This window comes from Rhizophagus irregularis, chromosome 17 (genome assembly GCF_026210795.1).
Source record: "Rhizophagus irregularis chromosome 17, complete sequence".
Lineage (NCBI taxonomy): Eukaryota > Fungi > Glomeromycota > Glomeromycetes > Glomerales > Glomeraceae > Rhizophagus > Rhizophagus irregularis.
This window is the reverse complement of record NC_089445.1, coordinates 1,716,451-1,735,557: the sequence shown is the minus strand read 5'-3', so window position 1 is coordinate 1,735,557 and position 19,107 is coordinate 1,716,451. Positions and strand designations below refer to the sequence as shown.

General features: G+C 25.5%; 4 protein-coding genes across 4 annotated transcripts; 3 read left to right on the top strand and 1 right to left on the bottom strand.

Moving 5' to 3' along the window:
• Positions 1-5,705: 5,705 nt before the first annotated feature.
• Positions 5,706-6,450, top strand: OCT59_009109 (uncharacterized protein; the record flags this gene model as incomplete). The annotated part of the gene is made up of 3 exons (XM_066133318.1): positions 5,706-5,811; positions 5,897-6,022; positions 6,266-6,450. 3 exons carry the CDS (start codon positions 5,706-5,708, stop codon positions 6,448-6,450), a joined length of 417 nt encoding a protein of 138 aa, XP_065999768.1.
• A 1,221-nt stretch (positions 6,451-7,671) lies between these two features.
• On the top strand, positions 7,672-8,148 carry OCT59_009108 (uncharacterized protein; the record flags this gene model as incomplete). Its single annotated transcript, XM_025310883.2, has 1 exon — positions 7,672-8,148. One exon carries the CDS (start codon positions 7,672-7,674, stop codon positions 8,146-8,148), a length of 477 nt encoding a protein of 158 aa, XP_025177415.2.
• A 181-nt stretch (positions 8,149-8,329) lies between these two features.
• On the top strand, positions 8,330-9,228 carry OCT59_009107 (uncharacterized protein; the record flags this gene model as incomplete). Its single annotated transcript, XM_066133317.1, has 3 exons — positions 8,330-8,530; positions 8,605-8,745; positions 9,145-9,228. 3 exons carry the CDS (start codon positions 8,330-8,332, stop codon positions 9,226-9,228), a joined length of 426 nt encoding a protein of 141 aa, XP_065999767.1.
• A 729-nt stretch (positions 9,229-9,957) lies between these two features.
• On the bottom strand, positions 9,958-11,318 carry OCT59_009106 (uncharacterized protein; the record flags this gene model as incomplete). Its single annotated transcript, XM_066133316.1, has 5 exons — positions 9,958-10,302; positions 10,369-10,641; positions 10,771-10,919; positions 11,040-11,199; positions 11,268-11,318. The coding sequence occupies 5 exons, from the start codon at positions 11,316-11,318 to the stop codon at positions 9,958-9,960; spliced, it is 978 nt and encodes a 325-aa protein (XP_065999766.1).
• Between the last annotated feature and the right edge of the window lie 7,789 nt (positions 11,319-19,107).

The window sequence follows — 19,107 nt, the reverse complement described above, 5'->3', positions numbered from 1 at the left end:
TAAAATTATGTGCATAAAAATTTTGTTTAAAGTCTACCCGCTAAAAGTGTTTATTTACAATTCATAAATAAAAATTTAAATTATTCCAATTATCGTATGCTTTTCAAAGTCAAAATCTTCTATATCAGGACCATTGATTCAAAATTTCTGTGCAAAGCTTATTTCGAAGCTTTGTGCATTTGATAGTGAACGATATGTAATAAGATATATCAAAATGATATACAATTATCATTGGTTGATCCATGATTGTGTAATCTGTGTAACCAGCGTGTAACCCATAAGATCTTTTTAGTTTGTTTTTTTCCTCACATTCTTTATAGGCGTGTTCTCTCTTTATTAAGAACTTTTAGGCGAAAACTTGTAAGTTTAAAACTTATCTCGTTTCTTAATTCTACAAAGTTTAGATCGAGTTTAATTTTTTCTCTTTCTTAGATAGTTTTTCACTTTCTTGTAAGTCAATTAACGTGTTTATTATTCTTATTTTTTTATTTTTTAAACATGTTTTATTACTCTTATTTCCTAACTAAACCACGTTGATTTATTGCAGGCGGGTTCTAACTTCCCATTTTCTCTTCCCTTTCTTTGCTTTCTTATTTCATTCTTAGGTGTAATAACGTTATTGTTGTTATTTTTCACTTTCTTGTAGACGGGTCCTAACTTTACATTTCCTCTTTGTAAGTCAATTAACGCGTTTTATTATTTTTTTAACATGAATTTTGTTACTCTTATTTCACTAAACCACATTCAATTTTGCGCTTTCTAACTTTCCATTCTTTTTTTTGCTTTTTTAGGCGACTTTTCTTCATGCCTTTCCCTTTCTCTTAATACCCATTCTTCTTACTTTCACCTTCCTTACTTTATGTTTCGGAGGGAAGTTAAAGACGTTAGAAACGAAACGGGTAGATTTGCAAGGTTTCCTTGCGAAATTTTTTTTTTTTTCAATTAGAACGAATTTCTTTAAGCAAGTTCTTTTAGGCGATATCATAAGATTCCTTTCAAACGAAGAATCTGTAATAATGGTAAATTTTATTTATATATTTGGGTTTTTTTTTATGAAGAGCAATTTTCTTTAGGTTTTCATTCTTAGATGTAATAACGTTATTGTTGATATTTTTCACTTTTTAGTAGACGGGTTCTAACTTACATTTCCTCCTTGTAAGTCAATTAACGCGTTTTATTATTTTTTTAACATGAGTTGTTACTCTTATTTCATTCAGTTTTGCACTTTCTTCTAACTTTCCATTCTTTTCTTTGCTTTCTTAGAGGACTTTCCAATTTCTTTAAGCAAGTTCTTTTAGGCGATATCATAAGATTCCTTTCAAACGAAGAATCTGTAATAATGGTAAATTTTATTTATATATTTGGGCTTTTTTTATGGAGAGCAATTTTCTTTAGGTTTTCATTCTTAGGTGCAATAATGTTATTGTTGATAGAATTGATATTTTTTACTTCTTAGTTTTTTTTAGATGAAATAGGATTTTGTTTAATTATTTTAATTATGTATAATAATATAATTATGAACAAATAAAAATAACAAGTACATTATTTCAATAAATTAGTTGATTTTTATATCATATATATAGTATATAGTATTGTATACATATAAGTAAATATAAAATTATAATATAATTAGTATATTATTTAAATACATTTATAATATTTAAAATATATTCATACGAGTTTCAATTTATATAATATATATATTGTTTATATATAATTACTATATATATCACATTAAAAATATATATTAATTATGTATTAATTATATATATATTATATTATTTTAAATATAACAAATATATTGTATCAATATTGTTAATATATATTTATAATATTTAAAATATATTCTTAAGAGTCTCAATTTTATATTATTTATTTATTATTCATATATAATTATTATATAACAAATATATATATAATATATTAATAAATATATTTTAAACATATATATACTAAACATTAAATATATATATACTATATATTTAATATATGTTAAATATATTATAAATATATTATATATATATTATAAATATATTATATATATATATTGAATATACAAATACTATATCCTAAATATATATATATAATATATTAATTATATAAGTATTTATATATTTAATATTAAGTATTTATATATTAAATATATTATTTCAAATATAACAAATATATTGTATTAATATTGTTAATATATATTTATATATTTAAAATATATTCTTATGAGTCTCAATTTCATATTATTTATTTATTAAATATATATAATTATAATATTATAAAAATATTGTAAAAATATTTTAAAAAATCAGAGATTTCAGCAAAGTATATAATAAATAAATTAATAAATGCAATAAAAATACTTTTATACCTGCTTTATTATTATCGCCTTTTTCTGCTACGAATGTAGAAATATCAGACGTCGCTGCTGCACTTGTTCCTGCAAGTGAAGAATCAGACATTTTTGATGGAATGAAAAAAGCAGTATATAAGAAAATAATAAGCGATAGCGATAATATAAAATAATTTTTTGGAATTAATATGATGAAATAAAAAAGGCAGTATATAAGAAAATAATAAGCGATAGTGATAATATAAAATAATTTTTTGAAATTAGTATGAAAGATGCTGGATGATGAGATAGGGGAAGATAAGCTATTTATATTCAATTTGAGATGACTCGAATCAACATTTAGGAAATAAAAACAAAGGAGATTTAGAAAATAAAACAAAGGAAGTAGATATTAGCATCATTGTTTAAAATTTTGTTCTTCCGTTAATATTAAAAATTTTATTACAACGTATTGTTAAAATTTTATTCTTCCGTTATTATTAAAAATTATATTACAACGTATTGTTTATTCTGTTATTATTAAAAATCATTTGAGTTTCTTTATTATTGTTCAAAATCTACCATTTTGTTCACATTTTCTATTTATATATATCTATATTCAGACTCAGATTCTGATTCTGAGGAGGTCAGTAATTTTTTTTACGAATCAATGTTGTTTAAATATTAAAAAAAAACTAATGTAATAAAATAGCCGATCTCCCGCTGTAGCAAAAAATTGGCTGATCCATATATTTATTGCTGACTAATTATTTTTTTTAAATTTATTTATTACAATTTTAGACTATAAATAGTATTAAGTATCCATATTTAATAAATCATATAAATAAATAATAATAAATCATATAATTTAATAAATTATATAAATAAATAATTGTAAAAAATATAGCTTTAAACAGTCTAGCGCGACAAAGTTGCCGCGTATAAACCTAATCTAGTTATTAAATACTAAGTTTTTCTGTAAGTTCTTTCTGTTTTTGTCATTTTTGTACAAAATTCTGTTTATAGTAGTAGTGTGAAGTTCTTCTATAATTATTAGTTACTATTTGCCATTATTATTATGTATTATGAAACTCCCTTTCTGTCGTATTGTGATGATTTTTGATTACAGAATTCCGTCTGACTGTCAGTCAGACTGTCAGTCATCTTCTTGAACATCATTCATTTTGAATGTCACAATTACAGCTTAAATTTAAAGTTCAAAGTCCGAATAATCAAATTCTTGTGAATTTTCTTAAATTAAACAGTAGATCGGACTTTAAACATTAAAAAATGAGCAGTATTAAGAAAAATTCTCGCGAATTTTTCTTAAATTAAGCAGTAGATCAGACTTTGAACATTAAAATTAAGCAGTATTAAGGAAAATTCTCACGAATTTTTCTTAAATTAAGCAGTAAATCGGACTTTGAACATTAAAATTAAGCGATATTAAGGAAAATTCTCGCGAATTTTTCTTAAATTAAGCAGTAGATCGGACTTTAAACATTAAAATTAAGCAGTATTTTGCGCTTTAAAAATTAAATACTATTAAAAAAATTTCGCGCGAATTTTTATTGATGATCGTAATTTAAATTGGACGTTAGTAATAAGAAAATTTTACTGATCAGGGTTTGTACTTTAAAAAAAATTTATTAAGGAAATTGTCCCGAATTCTTATTAATGAATGCGATGGATGTGGTATATGACGAAAGATCGCATTCATGCCTTCCGAGCGTGTTTTTTCTTTAAAATATTTTTCGGTGATGTATTGTATCTGTTTAAATACTATGGAATTGAATTTTTTACCATTTTTATATTGCGTCCATGTAACAAGAAGGGTTTAGGTTGATTCGAAAAATCTTCCTGATTTAAAATACTATGCGATAGTCTATTCTATCATTTCACTTGATTTGGCGTTCGTTCGATATCAAACCGCAATTTGGAATATTCTTTATAATATACCCATTTTGGTGAGTGTCACTGAGTGATCGTAAGCAATATTAGCAGGATTTTCCATAATCTTCATTTTTCCTGTATGGTATTTTCGTAGTGTGACTTATAACTGACATCTAACCTACTGGAGTGTATTCTTTTAAGTTGGGCGTGGGGTCTACCGTATGTAGGGTTGACAACGCCGTATCTAGTATAAAGTTGTAAAGTTAATAAAAACAATAAAAACAAATACAATATCCAGTACAACTATAGAAAATACGTTATAACGTATGAATTTAATATAGTATACACAGTCTATAGAATAATACATTATATACGTATGGATTAAATATACCGTATCCTTCATTTATAATATTTTTTGCGAACAGTATACAAAATACTGATATACAGTAGAAATAGTATACGTTTCAAACGTATGAATTTAGATACCGTATCACACAATATGTTTACCGTATACTTTATTGTATTTTTTGCTAAACACATTTTGCGAACAGTATACATTATACTGTTATACAGTATATAAAAATACAAACCGTATCAAAGATACATGTATACAGTGTAAAAACCGTATGCATATTTTTTATAGGGCAAAAAAGCTGATTTTTGCGATATTTTATTTTCACGTCAAAAACAACTATTGTAATTTACTATTCAACACTGCGATTTTATTTTCTATTTCAAATAAATATACTTGAAATTTACTTGCATAGAAGTTTCAAAGGTATTGTAAGCATATTTGTCAGAAATTTTAGCGATTTTACAATCTAAAAAAAGTGATTTTTCATGATCTTTACTTTTTTCTCAGATTTTTACATAATAAAGGTTTCAAAATAGTCTTTTATAAAATTTATATTATAAAATTTATATCTAATTATATATTTTACAATATATTACAGTAAAATCAGTGTTGGCATTTGGCCACGGCCAAGGATTAGCTTGCCTGATTTGGCCGATTTGCCTGATCGGCCAAGGGCAGCGGCCAAAATTGGTGGCTAAAACCTCATTGGAAATTGGCCGCGGCCAATAGCAAATTTTGGCCGATTTGGCCAATTTGGCCAATTGGCCAACGGCCAAATCGGCCAAATCGGCCAAGATTGGCAATCTTTTTTTTTTATCATCTTTTTTTTCCGGTATTTATAATTTGATTTTTGTGTTCAAAACTGACTAACTCACTAACTAAAAACAAATAAAATGTAAATAAAATGGCTGCTAATTTTAAAACCTTTGTGGAAATATTACCAGAAAAAGCTGATAATTGGCAAAATTATTGTATTTGTATTGCGTGTAGAGATGTTAATGGCCGTCCGAATGCATTGCTTCAAAATTTCCATTTAAAACTGAACGAGTTAGAAATAACTTGAAAAAATGTCAACATTTTAAAAATAAATATCCTGAAATATTTTTTGAATTATTTGCATCGGAAACAGAAAGAATGGAAATTAATGAATTTGACGAAAATATTGTAAGTTCAAAAAGATTGCGTAGAGAATCAACTGGTTCAGTTCATAGTACTATAACTTCTATATCATCATTGAGAAGTATTTATCTTTTATTTTATTTATTAATAATAATACTTGATAATTTTATATTAAAACTATTATTAATATTTTTTTATATAGGCAGCCAGCAATAATTCATCAGTTGGTACACTTGATTCTTTCATTACTAGACCACTTGCAACTCGATCATTTACAAAGGGTGAACAAGCTATATTTGAAAAATTAATGATTCAAGCAACAGTTTCTGCAGGTTTTCCTTTAAGATGGGTGGAAAATAAGGAAGTTCAAGAACTTTTTCATTTTTTAAATCCAGCATTAATTTTACCAAGACGTAAAACTTTAGGAGGACGTATATTAAATGATGAATCAAAAATTCTTGAAAATGAAATGACTAAGAAATTAATGAATGATTCTGTTGGTGTTACTTTAGTCTTTGATGGTTGGACTAATGTGTTAAATCAGAATATTCTTGGCTCTGTTTTTATTACATCAGAAGGGGAAGTAATAATTTGGAAAGCAGTAGATGTAAGCAGTGAATTAGAAAGATGGAAAGAAGTTATTGAAAAAACTGAAACAATGTTTAAGGAAATTAATAAAATGGGAGTTAATCTTATTTCTGTTGTAACTGATAGTGCTCCAAGTTATGCTGCTGCATGGTATATTTGTATATTTTTTTAAAAATTAAGTTATTAAAATATTTATTTAATATTTTATGTAAATATTAATTATATTTTATATTTTAACAGACGTAGGCTTCGACTTAAATATGTGCATATTATGTTTTTTCCATGTTTTACATATCAGATGAATCTTTTTGTAGGCGAAATCTTTAAAGAATCTGAAAAATTTAAGCAAGCATCAATAAAGGCAATAAAAATTGCACTTTACTTTAAATCATCACTTCATAAATATTTTATTGGACAGCTTCAAACTTTACAAAAAGAATCATATGGAAAATATGTTCAAATCGCTATTGGAAATGATACAAGATGGAATAGCCATTATGAATGTTTTCGCACTTTAATTAAATCAAAAGGAGCATTACGGGTATTATAATATATTTTTATTTATTTTTATATAACATTTGAAAATAATTTATTTCTATTTTTCTAAAGACTTTAGGTTCAAAATTTGAATCTCCCGAGCAATCAACATCTCATCAAAGTTCTGATAATATATTATATCTACCTAATAATATTTCTTCTATTCTACTTGACGAAACCTGGTGGCAATCACTTTCAGAACTTGTAAAAATACTTAAACCATACTGTATAATTTTGGATATTCTACAATATGATAAAGCACGACTGCATGAAGTACTACATGGATTTGGATATTTTATAAAATTTTGGAAAGATTATGATGATATAGAACTTAGTGAGAAAATACTTGATCGACTTCAAACAAGATGGCAAAGTTGGGAACAGCCACTTTTACTTTTATCATGGCTCTTACATCCTAAATACAAGATGTCAAAATTTAAAGATAATATCCCAAATTTAAATCATGTATATCTTAGTAAGTGGCTAATTTATTATTACGAAGCTTGGACGAAAACAATTTCAAAATCAATTTTACGTGAATATGAAAATTTTAGAAGAGGTATATATCCTTTTGATGAACAAATAAGTAATCAATTTGAAGATGATATTTTAAAATATTGGGGATTTGTTGTTCCATTAGCAAAAGAACTTGGATATGTCGCACAACGAATTTTTGGAATTTGTATTAATGCAGCATCAGTAGAAAGGCTTTGGTCAAAAATGGGATTTCTACATACCAAAAGGCGCAATAGATTAAATGTAAGTAAAATAATATTATTTTAAATCTATAAAAAAATTATAATTTAATGTAATAATAAATAATTTATTTTTTAAATAGTATGAAAAAACACTTAAAATGAGCAAATTACGTGCTGCAATTTCATATAAACATAGGGTTAATGAAGTGAAAACTATTCAACAACAAAAAATGAAAGAAAATATTGCTGAACCAATAGTTCTTATAATTATTAATAGTAATGATAATACAAATTTAGAGAATCAAGAAAAAAATCCTATTAACTTAGAAATTCAAAAAGAAAATTCTAACACTCAAGATGATGATTCAGATGAAGAAGGTGAAAATAATGAATTCCAGGTTTCATTAAATTGGAATAATCTAATTAATACATGGGGGCAATTATTATTACAGGAAAAAGAAGCAGAGTTGAGTGCTGTAACTGATTTACATTGTGATGATAATATAGATATTGATGAATTTTTATTAAATAGAACACATCCTGCATTAGATAATGAAGCTAAATGGAATATAAGAGACATTTTTATTGATAATTTAGATGCCCCATTTTTTGTTAATGAAAATACTTCAAATTAACTAAATTTATAATAAAAATGAATTAAATAATTGAATTTAAATGTTACAAATTTTAAGTAGTTACTTTTTTTTAATATTTATATATATAAATTTTTGGCCATTTTTTGGCTGGCCAAAATTTAAAACTTGGCCATTTGGCCATGGCCAAATGGCCAAACGGCCAATGGCCAACACTGGTAAAATGTTGAGTGAAAATTTAAAATGGCGTATTATCTATTGTTATGAAGAATGTTATAAATCAAAAGAAATTGCTAAGAGGTTATACGTCAGTAAAACAACAGTTACTAATATTTGTAAAATTTTTGATAAATGGGGATGTGTTAATAATCCATTCACTGGAAAGTCAGGAAAAAGGAAGATATTTACATCAGAGGATATGCAGGTAAATTAACTACTATTAACAAATACAAATACTGTACTTCGTATTAAAAATTTTAATTTAAAATTATTTTATAGATACTGCAAGATATTGTTCAGGAAAAAGTTGATTATTATTTAGATGAATTAATTTATGAAATGGAAATAAAAACTGGAAAGTTAGTTTCAATACCAACATTATGCCGCTCTCTTCAACATTGTGGTATTACTAGAAAGAAAGTATGTATTACGAAATTAAGTTTTATATTATTATTGAAAAAATGTATTTGTAACAATCTTATTTGTAACATCCATTTTTTATTTTTTTTTAATAATAAATTTCATATGTGTTTTACAAATAAAATTTTTATATGCAAAATTTAATTTGGAAAACTTTTACTTAATGTATTTAAGACAGTTTCATAGACAAAATTTTAAGTTATAAGCAGTTTCTTGAAATTTTTTAAAAAATTCTTTTGTCTTAGTTACACGACTGATCTTTTGTTTTTGTTTACATTACGCCTAATCTTAAATTTTAATTGGATAAAATTGGGGTTATTACAAATAAGATGCGTAACAGGCTGTTATAATTAGATTTATCTATTATTATTTATTAATTTATAATTTATTTATATTAAGTTGCAAAAAGTAGCACATAAACAGAATAAAACATTACGTGGTTTTTTTATGTATCAAATAGAGATAGAATATAATGCAGAATAACTCATTTTTATTGATGAGACGTCTAATGATGAAAGAAGCGTTTCACGTTTATATGGTTATTCTTATAAAAATTGTAGAGCAAAAAAAAAGGTAGTATTTATAAGGGGCAAGTGCTACACAATATTACCTGCATTGACAGTTGATGGATTTTTTGCGGCTGATATAATGGAAGGTAGTTGTGATAAAGATAGATTTTGAACCTTCATAATAATACAAGTGGTAATTATTTATTTATAAAAATATTTATTGTATCTTTGTTAACATAAAAAAAAAATTAATTATTTATTTATTTTTAAGTTACCACAGATAAATCCATATCCCGGTAAAAATAGTGTACTTATTATGGATAATGCTTGTATTCATCATGATGAAGATTTGGTAAAATCAGTTGAAGAATTTGGGTGTAGGATACTTTATTTACCACCGTATTCACCCGATTTAAATCCAATAGAAACTGCATTTTTAGCATTAAAAAGTTGGCTAAAATGATATAGAGATATTGTTAATAATTGTGATGATCCTATTTATATACTTTTCGTGGCATTATCTCAAACTACTCCCAATATGGCAAAACAATATTTTCAACAATCAATTTATATGTAATAGTTTTTTTATACAATGCATATTAAACAAAGAAATTGATAATCACATACAGAAAATTTATTTTATCAAAATTTCAAATGATTATTTACTAAATTTATAACAATTACAAAGCAATACAGTGTAAATCTATTCAAATTTCTTTGACTCATCACGTAATGTTTGTCTAATACCAATTTTTGATATACCTATCAAATTATACTCTGCATCAGATAATCTAAATAATTGGTTAACCTGAATTTCCTCCTCCTCAAATTTTTGCAAATAACATGTAAATTTATTTGCACCATATTTCCTATCCAACTCTTCCAAAAATTTCTTCATAGAAGGAACTTCTATTGTAAAGTTTTGAATTACATTAGGAATTGTTAAAGAATTTTTGTTATTAGAATTATAAGAAGTGGATTTAACAGAATGTAACATGCTAAAAATTGCATGATTAGGAGGTGTTTCGAAATCTGTATTATTTTTAAACTATAAAAAAATTCTATTAGTTATAATAAATAATATAATATGGTAATTATTTTGATAAATACTTACAATATCTTGAACCCACATCGAAAATGATACATTTGATAAAAATAAATGATGATCATCTTTTACAAAACAATGTTTGTGATTATAATGGTTACAAACATATTTATCTTTTAATTGCATCATAATTTCACTGATCATTTTCTCCTTTTCATCAAGTTTACTTTCTTTCGGGACTCTATTCACTGCTGTACCTTTTTTTTTAGTTTTAACTGATTTAGATTTTGGTGCTTCTTCTTCTGTTTTTTCGCTTGTCACTTCTAATTCCAAATTATCATCCTATTTATTATAATATAATAAGTATTATAAATTAATACAACACATAATCAATTAAGAATTCAGATTGAACCCAAAATTTACTTTATATTCTCATTTTTTCTTATCTTTTTTCTTATCCTTCATAGTTACAATTATCATCACTTTTTTATTATTAGAGATGTAACGTTTATAATCTTTTAGAAATTCTTCAAAAGTAATTTCATTATCTAAAAGTGTTCCTGCCCCAACTTCTGAACTAACTTTATATGCCAAAAAATATTCATTACTAAAGGTTAATCCTATATATTCAGAGACAAGTTGTTCAATTTTTGTTGAAAGATCATTATATTTTATATCATCAAAAAATCAGTTGACTAAAATAGATGGTAAAATCTCTTTTCCATTTTTAATTGATATACGAAGCTGTAATTCTGTTACTTGATTTACTTCAGATTTTATGATATCTTTTTCTTTTTTTATTTCCTTTCCAAATTTGTTATTTTCTCGGCTTATTTTACTATTACAAGCTGTACAAAGTGAACAATAAAAGGAAGTTGCCAGGTTGACTTCATAACCAAACTAAAGATTACTTTTCTTCATAAATTCTTTTAAAAATGGTTGAGCGTTACTTGCATTATAGCACAAACCTCTATAGCCACGTACTTTGGCTGTTCAGTTATTTTTAGTTGATTTTTCATACTTATTACAATGACAATTTTCAAATGTAAGGTCTTTTCCACAGTATAAACACTTTTGATAGGTAAAACACGTCCCTATTTGATATTTTCTTGTATATACTTGTATTTCATATACTTCATTTTCATTAAGTAATATTTTAACGCGTTAGCAATATAAAAAATGTGTAGTATTAGACGCAGTAATGAGCGTGAATTTCTATATACAGTATAAACTACAAAATCAAAGAAAAATTGAAAAAACATGATTGGTTAAAAAATAATATTACACAAAGATCAAAATTTTTTTTGGTGAAACTATATTAATCAGCTAATCACATTTTATTGAAAACGGTGATAAAAAAAACATTTTTAACATAAAAAACATTTTTTTTTTGTTTTTTTTTGCAGAAAATTAGTTTCGGTATGAATACCGATGTTTCAGATAAGTTTTGAAATAAAAATTCGAAACTTTATAAAAAAAACATTTTTTAATATTAAAAACGTTTTTTTTTTTCATTTTTGTATAGAAAATCGACTTCAACGTGGACGCTGATATTCCAGGTAAGTTTCAAAACTAAAGTTTCAAAACTTTTTTAATAAAATGTTTTTAATGAAATGTTTTTTTTATATTTAATTATAGGGATATCAGTTTCGGCGTGAATACCGAATCTCAAAGATAAGTTTCGAAAAAAGAATTTTGAAACTTTCTTTAATAAAAACGTTTTTATACTAAAAATGTTTTTTTTTATTATTTTTAATATAGGGATATCAGTTCCAGCGTGAATACTGAATCCCAAAGTTAAGTTTTGAAAAATTTTGAAACTTTAATATATAAAAAACATTTTTATACTAAAAACGTTTTTTTTATTATTTTTTATATAGGGATATCAGTTCCCAAAAAAAAATTTGAAACTTTATAAAAAAAATATTTATAACATTTTTTTTGTTTTTTTATATAAGAATTCGGCTCTAACGTGGACGCTGATATTCTAGGTAAGTTTCAAAACAAATGTTTTAAAACTTTTTTAAAAACGTTTTTTAATAAAAAAAATGTTTTTTTTTTATTTTTTATAATAGGAAATCGGTTCCAGCATGGATACCAATATTCCAGGTAAGTTTCGAAATAAATGTTTCAAAACTTTTTTAAAAACGTTTTTTAATAAAAAAAACATTTTTTTTTTATATTTTAATATAGGAAATCGGATGCCGATATTTCAGGTAAGTTTCAAAACTAAAAGTTTCAAAACTTTTTTAAAAAAACATTTCTAACGTTTTTTTTATACTTTAATATAGGAAATCGTCTCCAACATGGACGTCGATATTCCAGGTAAGTTTTGAAATTAAAGTTTTGAAATTTCTTTAAAAAAATGTTTTTAATGTTTTTTTTTATACTTTAATATAGGAAATCGGCTCCAACGTGGATGCCGATATTCTAGGTAAGTTTTGAAACTAAAGTTTCGAAACTTCTTTAAAAAAAACGTTTCTTACATTTTTTTATACTTTAATATAGAAAATCAGCTCCAACATGGATGCCGATATTTCAGGTAAGTTTCAAAACTAAAGTTTCAAAACTTATTTAAAAAAAAACGTTTATTTTAACATTTTTTTTTATATTTAATTATAGGGATATCCACAGGTCGAAATTAGTTAAATAGGGTATCAATAGGTTATCAATAGGTTATCAATCGGCTATCAATAGGCTACCCTATTGGTAGCCTATTGAACTTGCGCCATAATCCGTCACCAATCGGGCAGGCTGATTGTTAGCCAATTAATAACTTATTGATAACCTATTAGTATCCTATTGGTATTTTTATCAAATTGGTTATCAATAAGGTATTAATAGGTTATCAATAGGTTATCAATCAGCCTGCCCGATTGGTGACGGATTATGGCGCAAGTTCAATAGGCTACCAATAGGGTAGCCTATTGATAGCCGATTGATAACCTATTGATAACCTATTGATACCCTATTTAACTAATTTTGACCTGTGATCGGTTCCATCGTGGATACTGAATCCCAAAGATAAGTTTTGAAAAAAAATTTCGAAACTTTTTTTAATAAAACGTTTTTATATTAAAACGTTTTTTTTTTATTATTTTTATATAGGAATTTAGTTCCAGCGTGAATACCGAATCCCAAAGGCAAATTTTGAACAATTTCAAAACTTTAATAAAAAATATTAATTTTAACGTTTTTTTTATTTTTTTTGTAGGGATATCAATTTTGGCGTGAATACTGAATCTCATTGGTTAGTTTCGAAAAAGAATTCGAAACTATTTAAAAAAAAATGTTTATTAACATTTTTTTTTTATTATTTTATTGTAAGGAAACGGTTTTGACTTGAATACCGATCCCATTGGTTAGTTTCGAAAAAAAATTTGAAACTATTAAAAAAAATGTTATATTAATGTTTTTTTATTATTTTCTTTTATAAGGAATCAGTTCTACCGTTTCCCCAGGTAATGTTTTGATAGATTTTCAAAACCTACTTAAAAAAAACGTTTTTAGCTAAAAAACGATTTTTTTATATTTTTTTTATAGAAAATCAGTTCTGGTGTGAATACTGATATTCCAGGTAAAGTTTTAAAAAATTTTTGAAACTTCATTTTTTTTATTAAAAGAAATGGTTGACCAACCATTTTTTTACTTTTTTTGTAGGTTTCCCCTTCAGATTTTATCAGATCAGGTAAATTTCTTTCAAACCCAATTTTTTTATTTAAAAAATGAGTTATTGACTGTTTTCTCCTTTTTTTGGTAGTTTTCTTCAGACTTTTATCAGGTTAGGTGAGGATTATGGGTGGATAATAAATGGTGGATGGTAAATGGTGTATATAAATGATAGATAGATAATAATTTAATATGCAATTTTTAATAAAATGAATTAATAAAATTTAATCAATAAATTGTTATTATAAAAATTAAAATCAGCTAAATGTACAAAAATCAATAATAATTATTAGGTTTATTAACAATTGTCAATTTGATTTTACCGATTTGTTGCCAATTTTACTGATCGATTTGTTGACAAATGGCAGGTGTTACAGTGCAAATCGTTTATAAAATTAGTTGCCGATTTTTGGTACTGATCGGTTAAGGTCAGACCAAATTTCGTCTAACATTTGGCAATTTAAAATTTTGCTGAAATGGACTATTCTGACTAGTGCCTTGATGTTTCTTGATTTAAAAGTCTACCACTAAGTACATTACGCGAAGGTATCACATATCCTGGTCTTATTTTATTAAGAAATTCAATAAAAAATAGATTCTCAATAATTGAAAATGGAATACCACAACATGTAAATGCACGTACAAGTATACGAATACTAGAAGGTGCTTTTTGTGAAGATAAATCTATTGAATTAAACCAATCAGTTAACTCTTGCTGATTTGACTGAGTTTTTCTTTTTTTATAATCTGATAAGAGAATAGTTGTATCTTGGTCTCCAAAGTCTCGTGAAGAAATTATGCCTAAATAAAATGAAAAAACAATTTCTGGACTCTCTTTACATTAGTTAACTAAGTGGTCTTCTAATTCATGCACATGACCACGAGCCTAAAGATGTTAGCCGTAATTTAAAAAAATGTCGTAATACAAAATTTTTATATACCGTAATTAATTAAGGCTATAAAAATCTTATAGCCGTAATTCAAAATTTTTTAAAAATAATTAAGGTTAACATCTTTACACGAGCCTAAACATTTTTGCAGTAATTGCACTTTGCTGAAAAATAACTGGGAGATGATTTAATAGGTGTTTTTTCATAATGTTTCCATACTTTACTTTGAGAATAACCACTAAGTTTTCTTTTTTTTTGTTGGGATAAAGAGTCCATTTTTTATAAAATAATATGAAAATATAACGCGATATTATAATATATAGTCAATAAATTTAAGGGGTAAAGGGGAAAAATTGTGTTAGGTGAAATGAACAGTCAAGTATACTATTCACATTTCAGTATTTCACAATAAATTCAGAGGTTTTGTTCTATTTTTTTTAATGTAAATATGTAATTATAAGTTATTGGTATATAATCAAATCTTTTTTATAATTTAATTAATTAATTTGATTATCATTTGATTATCAATGATGAAACACATGTCACATGATGAAATATTTCAGATTTTCAGAATTTAAAACAAAATATATTTCGATTACATCATGTGATGAAATATTTTAGTTTCGCCTGCATCATTAATATATAGTAATTTATTTATTAATAAGCTTTTTTGCAATTATTTTACCGTCTAACAGTCCAATTTCAACAATTTTTTTTTATTTTATAAAGCATAAATAGGGCTACAAAACAAAAAAAAGTTTATACAAATTGGATTATTAGATAGCAAACTAATTGTATTATAATATATATATTAATATAATATATTTGTATTTTAGGGTTGATCACCCTTAGCTCATTGGTTAGTCCGTGAGTCCCTCATGAAGCCTGATTATGGTGAGAACGCAGGTTCAATTCTGGTTGATCACAGAATCTGTACTGAATTTTACTGCATGCGAAAATACTATATCGTTGAAGTGGAGTTATAAGATTAGTATGGATTGCATTATAGTGTATCAGTGTGTACAGTTAGACTGCACATTTTAATAGAGAGTCATGGTGTCCTTCATTCTGAGACTGAAGCAATAGTAAGTCAATTGTCCTGTCTCAGTAGTCACTGCTTACATACTACCTGGATGGACTCTTGTCTTGGTGGTCACTCTACGATACCACTAAGGGTGTATTGAACTTTACTGTGGGGGTTCACACACTACTAGATGGGGTTCATAGATGGTAAAATCTTAGGTGCAATATCTTTGTAGTAGTTTACCTTCTAATAGATTTAGACCAACTTTGATGTTCATCGGCTCACAGATATATAAGGTTTTGAGGTGAGATTCGATTCCTCAGCGTATTTGGTATATTGGCTAGTAAACCCTGGGTAGCTGAGGTAAGTCACTTATAATATAGGAGATCCTATACCCTTAGAGCTTACTATCCTGATAGTTACTACTACACTATTGGGGATTGACAACTATGGTGGGCTGGAATGGTAATCGCAGCCTGTAATGGGCTTTGAATGAGACCATTTCAGTTAAAACTACTATGAAAGGCCTTTTAGACGTTAGCACCATTATATCTGCCTGTACAGGCCAATTATCCCTGAACTATAAAAATGGAGTTTGCTTCGTAGTTTAGATCTTTATCATACTTGATGTACCGTGCTAAAACCCTGAACAATACATATAACACTGGGATCCAGTTTTGTATAAACTTATTATATAATTTTCCAATAAGGCATTTTTTTGATTTTGTATAGCCTGTTAGTAATTTTTTGGTAAGTCAGATATGTATTTGTATAACAGTGATAATTCTTAAATCAAGTGAAATCTTTATTTTGTATAACAATACTTGTGTAAATAAATTATATATATATATATATATAATTTTTCTTTAAAAACTTTATAAATTTACAAATTAGCACATATTAAATACTTTTATCACAGTTTTTATTACATGAAGATATGGATATTTTATATAATTCATAATACATTTTATTCCTAAATTTTTTCTTTTTACTTTCGTCAAACTTTGGAGTGTAATTTTACTATTTTAGCCAAATGAAAGACTTTCTTTATTAAGAGAAAGTTGTTTAACGATGCCAAAACTACTCAAATTTAAATTTTCATAGCAATTGGAGTAATACTTATAGAGTACGCGCATATTTTTATAATTATATTAGGACCCCAGATATCTAATATAAAGGTTATAATGGACTTTTGGCCAAAAACACCCCTTTTTGCTGAAACTCAAAAAATTGTTTTTTGTAAATATCTCAGCATCCAGTGATTCAATTTTAATGAATTTTTTTTATTTTGTAACCCTTATTTAGCTCTACAATTTAAAAAAAAGTTCATCAAAATTGGACCACTAGATGCTGAGATATTTATAAAAAATGATTTTTTAAGCCCTGAAAAATGGGCCAATCTGCCAAAAGTGTGACTTATGACCTGTTTTGGAGATATCCGGGGTCCTATTATATTAATTTTAAATTTGCTTTTTTTGTTTATTAATTTTGGAGCGTAATTACGGCATTTTAGTCAAATGAAATTGACTTTTTTTATTAAGAGAAAATTGTTCACAGAGGTCAGAACTACCTACACCTAAATTTTTATAGTAATCGGAGTAATACTTATGGAATACGAGCAATTTTCGCACTCTCAATTTTTTTTTAATCACCTGATCAGTAACTTCAGAACGTAATTTTGGCACCTTTATGAAATTGACTATCTTTATTAATTGAAAGTTGTTCAGCAGGTTCGAAACTATTTAGATTTAAATTTTCGTAATCATTAGTATAATACTTGTGAAAACATTTGTATTTTCACAACAGTACTAATTTTTGAATTATGACAAGTAAGTTTTTTTAAATTTTTTTTTAAATTATGAATTTTTGAATTGATAAATCATTATTGAAATAATTACATAAAATTAATAAATAAAATAATTTTTGTTTTATATAAACTCAGATTTGAAATTGTATAATTTAAAGTAAAATTTAAACTTATATGATGATTTTGTATAAAGCTTTTAATAAAATTAAGTGTACAGTCAGAACTCGATATAACGATTCGTGATAAACCGATTTTAGCCTATAACGAACTTTTTTCTCAAACCAAAACTGTCTATATTAAATTTTATCACTATATACCGATTTTATTATAAATTTCGCGATATTATATATAATGAAGTCTGATCATAAACCAGTCATATATATTTATTCGCGATAAGCCGATTACCACCTAACTCTGGTCAGAATTAACTTATTCCTGGCTGGCACTATGCAGCGCAGCAGATCACCTGACATTTATGCCTTAATTTTGAAATTTAATAATTTCTGTAAGAATATGATATTAATAATAAACAAATTAGCACAGCATGTAATACAATTAAAATCATTTTTTTTATTAATAAAAATTTGGTATACCAAATTTTTATATTTTTTACTATATAATCAGTATATTAAGAATATTTGATTTATCGAATATCCAATATAACGATCCAAAATTGCCTAACCGGAAGGTTCGTTATATCGAGTTCTGACTGTATAAAGTTATATTAAAATTTTTGACCTTAGATCTGAGTTATGTATATAATGTTTGGGGTCCTATCATGCTGAAATGCCTAGTTAAAATGACTAGAGTGCATCCAACCTAGTATAGTTATTATGGAAGTATAGGGGATGGTTACTCTGCCTTTGCTCAAAAGAGTGAGGTTTAATGCTACACACCTGCCTTTACGGGTCCTTTAATTGACTACCCTTAGGTGGTTTGAGTGATTCGTTACTTGGTACTTAATGCATTTAGAGAGTACTCCTAAAAAGTATTAAAAAAAAAAAAATTAAAATATATTCATATTAAATTATAATTTTTTAAATTATTAATTTTATTGACTTATTATTAATAAAATCATAATTACTTTTCAATATATTATTATATAAAAGTAAAAATTTATTTATATATATACTGGCCTATAATAAATTACCAGATTTCTTAAAAGTGCTAGTAATTTTTTATAATACATAAAAGTTTTTAAATTTCCAATAAAATCATCCCAATTTTTTTTATTTAAAAGCTAATCCATTGTTGATTTTATATTTTGGGTAAAAAAAAAAATATTTTAAAATTTGAAAAAAATTATTTGATCATAAATAATGACAATTTTTTGAGGTTATTTTGTGTATTTATTTATATATAAATAACTTTTAGAATTTCAAATGTAGAATATTCTTAAATTATATTTTTAAAAATAC